At 47.7% G+C, this 8398-nt stretch overlaps 1 protein-coding gene across 1 annotated transcript; it reads right to left on the minus strand.

Annotated features, from left to right (window-relative positions):
* Positions 1 to 158: 158 nt before the first annotated feature.
* On the minus strand, positions 159 to 7067 carry GPX7 (glutathione peroxidase 7). The gene is made up of 3 exons (XM_074376482.1): positions 6856 to 7067; positions 2646 to 2907; positions 159 to 1327 (listed from the first exon to the last, which is right to left on the minus strand). Exons 1-3 carry the CDS (start codon positions 6988 to 6990, stop codon positions 1164 to 1166), a joined length of 561 nt encoding a protein of 186 aa, XP_074232583.1. The 5' UTR covers positions 6991 to 7067; the 3' UTR covers positions 159 to 1163.
* Positions 7068 to 8398: the final 1331 nt, after the last annotated feature.

The raw sequence follows: 8398 nt of genomic DNA on the forward strand, positions 1-8398 counted from the left end.
ATTAGTATATCATTTGAATTTGTACCATAATTTGTTACCAGACCATATTGATGGACACAGGGATGTATTAAATTTTCACTATTATGAACAATGTACACACATAATATTTTATATTTATATTTGCAATTTGAGAGTCTTTTAAAAGGAGAAATGATGGATCCAAGCATATAAATATTTTATTTGAAAAGATACTGACAAATCATCCTCCAAAACTTGTGCCAGTTTGCTGTCCCACCAACAGTTCATGTGAATGCCCATTTCCCCACATCCTTAACAGCAATGAGTATTATTATTTAAAAAGCCTTTCCAACTTGAATGAGACTGAACATCTTTTCGTATCTTTATTATCCATCTAAATTCTTCTGTGAATTATCTATTTATATCCTTTGCCTGTTTGTAATTGTAGTGTACTTTTGGTCAGTGAATTCTTATTGGGCAATAATGACTGGCTTGATTAAAAAGAAGTCAGGGAAGATTTTGTACCAAATTGCTAACAGTGTTTACTCCAGGGAGTGAGAGTACAAAAAATAAGGAGGATACTTTCATTTTTATTTTGTATCATCTTGTATTATTTGACAATGAATTTGTATTACTTTTGTAATTAAAATAACACATGGGAAAACAATAACAACATCAACAAATAAATGTTTGGCCTGGATTCTCATTGGCTGGAAATTCATATTCATGTTAGGTGCAAGTTTTTACTGATCACAAGTTATTTTTTAGTTCATATGCAAAAAACATTTATTGAATGCCTCCTACTTAGCTGGCACTGTCCTAGGCACTTTTATAGGCCTTTCATCCTCATCCTCATCCTCACAACAGCACTGTAAGGTAGGAAGTGGCCCCATTTTACAGAGTTCTTAACAGGTAGGAGATTACTGCTTGAAATACTTCTATGCCACATGTTTTCATGGGCTAGAGGTTCTTATTGGCTGGTGAGCCATTGGTCAAAAGCTCTCACTGGCCAGGAGTTCCTATAGGTTGCTCCAAGATTCAAATAATCAAAATAGATTTTTCTCCCCCATGGGAATAATGGGGTAGGTGGGATAAGAGTGGAGGAAGGAGAGTCAGTGGTCTCTCCCTTTGTAGCACCATTTGAGTTTGCTTTGGTCACCCGTGCAAGGTTGGGGGAGGGGACAGTGGGAGAGGAAGGAAAGTGGTTATAAGTCTTCTCGCTTCTTCAAGATGAGCTTCCTCACAAGCGCTGTGATCTGGGGCCTGATCTCCTCCACCGACACGGTTGGGTCCCAAGCCCCTACCACCTTTCCATCTGGGGCCACTAGGTACTTCCAGAAGTTCCAGGTGGGATCCTTCCCAGAAGTCTCTAGAGAAAAAGGAAGAAGGAGAGCAAAGTGTGCTTCCTGGGGTCCCCTCTCCTAGAATTCCACTATCTGTGTCTACCCCTCCCTTGAAGCAGTGGTTCTGTTCATTACAATGAACTGGAGAGCTTTTTAAAATCCTGATGCCCAGTCCACATCCCAGATCACTTAAACCAGAATCTCTGGGGGTGAGACTCAGGCATCAGTATTTTTCAAAAGCTTTCCAGGAGACTCCAATGTGGCACCAAAGTTGAGAACTACTGCTTTAGGATTCTGCGAAGTGATTGATAAGGCAGTATCAGATCTTCCCTTATTAATGACCTCAAAGTACTGAATAGTCTCTACCTGACGCTCTGATTAAATCGTAATGGTTTCCAAATGTTAGTCCATGGACTGTTGCATCTGAATCGTGGTGGTGGTGGAGGGGGCACTTAAAATAAACAGATTCTTGGGCCCTGCTTCAGTAGGTTTCGGGCTAATGCATTTTTACGAGGTCCCCAGGTGCTTCTAAAGCACGACCAGGTTTGATCTATAACTATGGGAACTGGGAAGGAACTAATAAAAACACACAGGGAGGAAAAAAAGCAAATATTGGAATTGACCCACAGAGCAAAATTCAAATTGCCTCAGTAAGGGACCTTTTGTTTGCTACACTGTGTTTGCATTTACTCTTCCAAGTGAATGAGTTGGGGGGTGGAGCTGAGGGATATGAAGGCAGCTAGAAGCATGGAGTGGGAGGCAGGAGAAGGTGAAAATGGAGCCCCCAAAGGAAGGGAAAGGCCTGAGGAAGGCAATAGGACCTAAAGACAAGCTTGGCCAAGGACCCCATTTTGTGGTTCGGAGCTTTCTGGAGGAGGGATCTATTTCTCAAATATTAAAGTCTGGTATTTTAGTTCAGAAGATTTCTCTCCTGTGGCCTATACAGACTCTGTCTCTAGCTCAGGACAGGAGACACCAGCCAGCCTTCTCCAGGCATGCGGCATCCCCTATCTGCAGCTACGTCCATAAGCCCAAAGAATTTACACTGACTAAAACCTGAAGGCCCAGTCTCCTCCTAGGAGCCCCTGTGGAAGCAAACAGGAGCCCAGAGAAATCTGCAAGAGTGACTCTGAGGGAGAACTGCAAGGCAGCAGGGGGCAGGTATTCTTAGGCAAGAATACTCCTCAGCTCATCCTCAAAGTTCAGTGCTAGAACAGACCATCAACCCACCTGCAAGGGTCAGGAAGGGGCCCCAGGTCATCCAGCCAGCCAGTGGCCCCTGCTGCCCAGGGAGCCACGGCCTCAGCCAGCTAAGGGAAGGTGAGGGAGAGGCTCAGGACTCACGGGTCAGGTACTTGAAGGCAGGGTGGGCACCAGCGCCAGTGACTGAGATCTTGCTAAACATGGGGAAAGAGACACTGTAGGTGCGGCGAGCAAAGCTCTCAATCTCCTTGTTGCTGTCCGGCTCCTGCTGGCCAAACTGGTTGCAGGGGAAGGCAAGCACGTTGAAGTGGTGGGGCCCCAGGTCCCGCTGTAGCTGCTGCAGGTCCCGGTAGTGCTGATCTGTGAAGCCACACTGGCTAGCCACGTTCACCACCAGGGACACCTGGGTAGCAAAAACAAAACCCAGACACATACACAACCCAGTGAAGAGGCACACAGTTGCACATGCTCTGACATGCCTACATGTGTGACACCCCCAACAATTACTGCTCTGTCTCATATATACAAGAACACAATGTACACACATGTAAATGTGTGTACGATGCTCTCACATATTCACAAACACATGCACACAGGCACAAATGAAATTAAACATGCAGGGACTTACAGATGTGCATACCCATACATAAACACTGAATAAACACACAATACACATAAAGGGGTATGCCTATGCCCCACTATACAGAGATTCATCAGCACAAATCACACATGTCCATAAACACACAGAACACAGCTACAGAGAGGGGCACATATACTGGTGAACTCACATCAGGAGGTGATATAGGAGAGTAAAAAGGCAGACCTGGGTTCAATTTCTGGCTCAGTCACCCAGCACTCATCATTCTACATTACAGATGATTGTATATGCATTGGTCTCCCTCCTAGAATGTAAAACCACTGAGGGCAAGAGCTGTGTCCCCTTCACTACTGGGCCTGATGTATGGAAAACTCTCAGAAAGTATTTTCTGAATGAATAAATAAGTGTGCACATATATATGATCACCTGAATGCGGACATAGACAGGCATGATTTTCTTGATAAAAGGACCCCAAGAACCCCAAGCCAATCCCTTTTTGCCCCTCTCCCTCCAGAAAATAAATATCACTTTCTTCTGTCACTAGACTAACCCTTAAATTTATGATTGCATTGTAATAAATTTATTTATTGCCTTTAGGTGATAAATATAAAGCTGGCTGATGGAACTTGATTATATTACTGCAATTACAGCTTTGACACAAATGCTATGTTTTTAGCTTCTAGTTACATATTATTAAAGGATCTTAAATCTTACTCTGTATCTGAGCCACCCAGTCCTATCTCTCTGGCCACTTTTTAAGCAGAGGCAGGATTATACGAGCTGGCTCTATAAAGAGGGCCACCTTCCAGGCGGAGCCTGGGGTACTGGACATGCACAGGCACAGATTACTCAGGAGAGGCAGGGTTTCTCAACCTCAGCACTCCTGACATTTTGGGCTGGATAATTCTTTGTTGTGAGGTGGCTGTCCTGTTCATTGCAGAATGTTTAGCAGCATCCCTGACCTCTTCCCAATAGATGCTTTGTCTTAAAAATGTCTCCAGACATTGCTGAATGTCCCTTTGGGAGAAAGATCACCCCCCGCTGAGGACCCCTGGGCTAAAAGATGAGAACCACTAAGCTGTAACTCCCTCCCCCATTCCTTGGGGCCACAGGCCGTTAGAACAACCTCCTCCATTTCATCAGCATTATGCCATACTGTGCTTGCGGTGCTGAGAAACCGGGAACTTAACTCCCTTCACTAGCTAGGGGTCTTTCTCTTCTCTGGATCCCTGGGCATTGAGAGCCTTAAAGGTTGTTTAATTTTAACCTACATCTTGTGTGTCTGCCCATACTTTTGGAAGGAGGTTAATCCTGCTTCTAGTTCCATGCCTGAAACCAAACAGCTATCTTTAAAGTGACCAAAACACAGACAGATTCACCCATATACTCATGGTTAATTTACATATATACATATACAAGCATAGATACAGACTCAGATGTGTACACAGAAACAAGCCCATTCACACAAATGCTATGCTCAAGCCTACACATACATAACCTCCCAGCACAGGCAAGGGCATTCCCGTCACCCATTCATCCACACTCAACACTGGCCTAAATGACTGTCTTCCCAGTTAGTTTGAAGGCATGAACCATACAGTTTTGCTCATGGCTATGTCTCCAGGGCTGGACCCAGTGGCAGGCATGTAGTGCCTGTAAGGAAGCCAATTTTGGGGGTTTTTTCCCCCCAATTTTTAAAAAACTTGTCATAAAATACATATAATGAATGAGCCAGTAATTATTTGCAGGTGAATGAATGACCATATTGCCCAAGCAGCAGACTAGCCTTGAGTTAACTCAGAGTATCATTTACAGCTTCCCTGGACTGTTCCTGGTTTCTCCCTAAAGCTGGAAATTAAGGCATGGGTTCTGGAGCTGGACTGCCTGGGTTCAAATTCTAACTCTACCTCTTAGCAGCTATGGGATTTTCTTCTTCTTCTTTTTTCCCAATTTCTTTCTGATTGATTTCTTGGCCTCTCAATCCCATGCTTTTTAGGATTTACCCACGATCTACAGTATGAAAACACTCAGAATTCTAGGATCACTTTCCAGGTAATTTTTCTCCAGGATTTCTGTTTCTCACAGCCTGGCTGCCTTATTACTTCTGAAAACGAATAGACTTTGTTCTGTTTTTGACTTAGCTCCTATTACTATTATGAATACCCTTGTTCATTTCTCTGTTCCTTGTTTATTATCTTTCTCCTCTCCACCTCACATAAGCTCTATTAAGGTGGAAACTTACCTGTTTTGTATCCCCAGGGCTGGCAAGATACTTAGTATACAGGAGGTGCTCAATAATAAATAATGAATTGACGAGAAGCAGAGCTGGTCAAGTGCTAAACCTGGGGCTTTCTGGTGAGCTGCCCTGGAGGGAAGGGAAGGCCTGAATGGGAATGGGCCCTGCTCTTACTGGCTCTTTGCTCTGAGTCCAGGATGACATGACTGCTGGGGCCCAACAAACATAAGCACAGAGCACTCTGCCAAGTGCTTCCACACTGTCATCTCATTTGAAACTCACATTACCTTGGGGGACAATCAGGACAAGGATTACTGTCCCCAGTACTCCCAGCATAATTGAGAATTTCAAGGCTTAGAGAATACTTTCTTCAATAAAGATGGCCTTGCTCCCGGGAAAAGAATGCTAACAGCCATTTTTTTGTGTGTGATCCATCCGACTCTGGATGCTGGACCTACCTGTCCATTACAGACCAACTTCCCACCCTTTCCACACCATGGCCCCAGGTCCATCTTAAGAAGTGAAACTGGAGGGCTCTGCACTACATCAGTGCAACATCTAGGTCTCTGAATGTAGTGTTCAAGGCCCCTCTTGGCCCCTCCCTACTCTCTTCAGCCTCATCTTCCTCCACTCTCAGTCTCATACTTTATACTCCTTCAAGCACAACTGCTTGAAGTCCTACCTCCACCACGTTTCTTGCCCTTTACTTCTGAGCTTTGGCATTGACAGTTCTTGTTGCTTGTAACACTCTTCTTGATCTTGCTAAAACTCACACTAGTTTCAAAGACTCACCCAGGCACCCTTCTTCTCTCAAGTCGTCTAAGAGCTTAGATTCTTAGTAAGGTGATAGCAATTAGAAGGGATGACTCTTACATCTCAGCCTGAGCTGTCACCTTAGGAGTTTGCCTAGAGACCACCGATGGATGGGTGGTTCTTCTCCAGGCTCTGCTTTTTAGTGCTGTGTGACCCTCCCTTTCTGGGCCTCAGTGTGCTCCCTAAAGGATGATCTGTGTAAGGTCCCCATGCATCTGAAATAACTCCCTCTGCACCGAGCATTCATTTCCACAATGTTCTCATTGGACTTACAATCAGCAACTCCCTCTCTTCCGCACTGAGGATGGGAGAGACAAAGGCCGTAGGATGCTACGGTTACTTTTACAACCGTGTATGAGAGGCTGGGCCAGGGCGTCCAACCTCTGGGAGAGGACCGGACCCCGCTTCCCAAAATCGCTGGGAGGCAAATCGGCGCCAGCAGCGAAAGTTTCGGGTTTCACTGTGCACGGGGCCATGCCACGTAGTCGCGGGACCGACCGCTGCAGGATCTGGGGGCGCTGCGCCCAGGGGTCGTGGGGGGGATATGTGGGAGTGGGGGGAGTCAGGGCAGAGTGGTCCGGCGGCCCGAGACTCTCAGAGCCACAGCCAGCGGGGTCCCGGGCCGCCGGGCGCCCCGCCCCCCCACCCCGCCCCGCGCCATCGGGCCCAGGCCAGGCGCCGAAGCCCCGCGGGCGGACACTCACCGAGCCGCGGTACTTCTCCAGCGACACCAGCTTGCCCCGGATGTTGACCGCCTTGAAGTCGTAAAAGTCCTGCTCCCGCTGCGCGAAGGCCGCGGCCGCCAGGAGCAGCCACGCCGCCGCCAGTGCAGCCACCATGACTCGCTCCAGAGGTGGCGGCGTGGCGAGGGCAGAGACAGGGCCCGGACACCCGCGCGGGAGGCGGGAGGAGGCGGCCCGGCGCCACGCGGCCCGCCAGGCAGGACGCGCCCCCTTCTCCGCGGGCGGTGGAGCTCCAGGCTCTGGCCCTCAGTCTCCCCATCTGTACTGCGGGAGCGTGGGACTCCGCGCCCTTTCCCGGCCCCTAGAGCCACGGTTTCAGGATTCTGACCACTGAGACCAAAATTCATTTCAATGAGGCTCCCTCTTGTTCCAGGACGCAGCGACTTGGTAGGGAAAGGGAGGTGGAAAACCGCATCTGAGAGCTCAGGTTCTAATTAGTGCAGTGCCCTTAACGCTGGTCATTCCACCTCTCTGGGCCTCTGTTTCTTCATCTGTTAAGTGGGGCTGGCCTCCCTTCCTGACTCACCTGGAGTACAGAATGGGTATAATAGAAAAGTGGATGTGAAACGTTTTGTCAGTTGAATGGTGCCTGTGAACTTTAGATGAACGAATGAACGGTCTCTGAAAGGGATGAGACAGACGAGGAGGGAAGAGGGACGGCCTGTTTCTGGTTGGGGCCCTGGGAAGCAGATTCTGAGATGGAGATTTCAGTGCAGAGTGTTGATGAGGGAGTATGCTGGGATCAACACCTGTGGAAGGGAAGGGAGGAACAGGAGTGGGCAGGAAAAGTCAGAGCCTCATGCGGGCCCAAGGACAGTCTTGGCTGACTCCACAGGGACTCAGCAGCTAGAATGGCCCATCAGAGTTGTCCCCACATGAGCCAAGATGGCCACGCCAGGCCTTTATATCCCTGCCTTCATCTTTCATTGGATGTGGGGCCATCTGGAAAGGGGTGTGACAGGAGCCAACGTGACCCTGCCCCTGGTGGGCTGACAGTTAAAGGCTCTTCAGTGACAGCATTCCCAGTAGCTGGTGTCCCAAGTGTTCACTGATGAGGGATCTGGGCAGCATCTCACAGTGTCTCTCAGACTTAGAAAACCCCTATGGAGCCCCACTAAGTGCCAAACACAGTGCTGGGCACTGATGCTCTACTAGTTCCTTGGGAGCTGCAGGTGGCATAAGAGAGGCCAGGTCAGTTGGAGCTTTCATGTAATAAGTAAGGTTTAAACACTCCTATAGTCATTCAACAAACACTTCTTGAGCAACTGTTCTATACCAGGTTCTGCTCTATGTGCCCCTCAAACAGTGATGAATGAGACAGCATGGTCCCTTCCCAGGGGGAGACAGATATCAAATAATTCATCAGTAGCTCTAAAATCACTATTGTGGTAAATGCCACCTAAGCCTTGGGGGAGCGGGGCACAATGAGGGCTTTCCAGAGGAAAGAAGGTTTGAAGTGAGCTCGGAAGAATGAGTAGAAATTAGCCAGGTTGAAGCACGCACA

This window comes from Camelus bactrianus, chromosome 13 (assembly GCF_048773025.1).
Source record: "Camelus bactrianus isolate YW-2024 breed Bactrian camel chromosome 13, ASM4877302v1, whole genome shotgun sequence".
NCBI classification, from domain to species: domain Eukaryota; kingdom Metazoa; phylum Chordata; class Mammalia; order Artiodactyla; family Camelidae; genus Camelus; species Camelus bactrianus.

Coding starts and splice junctions, on each gene's coding strand:
- GPX7 (XM_074376482.1), bottom strand. CDS start 6,990: ATGGTGGCTGCACTGGCGGCGGCGTGGCTGCTCCTGGCGGCCGCGGCC. Junction 2,908..6,855: donor TGGAGAAGTACCGCGGCTCG/GTGAGTGTCCGC, acceptor TTTGCTACCCAG/GTGTCCCTGGTGGTGAACGT. Junction 1,328..2,645: donor TGCCTTCAAGTACCTGACCC/GTGAGTCCTGAG, acceptor CTTTTTCTCTAG/AGACTTCTGGGAAGGATCCC.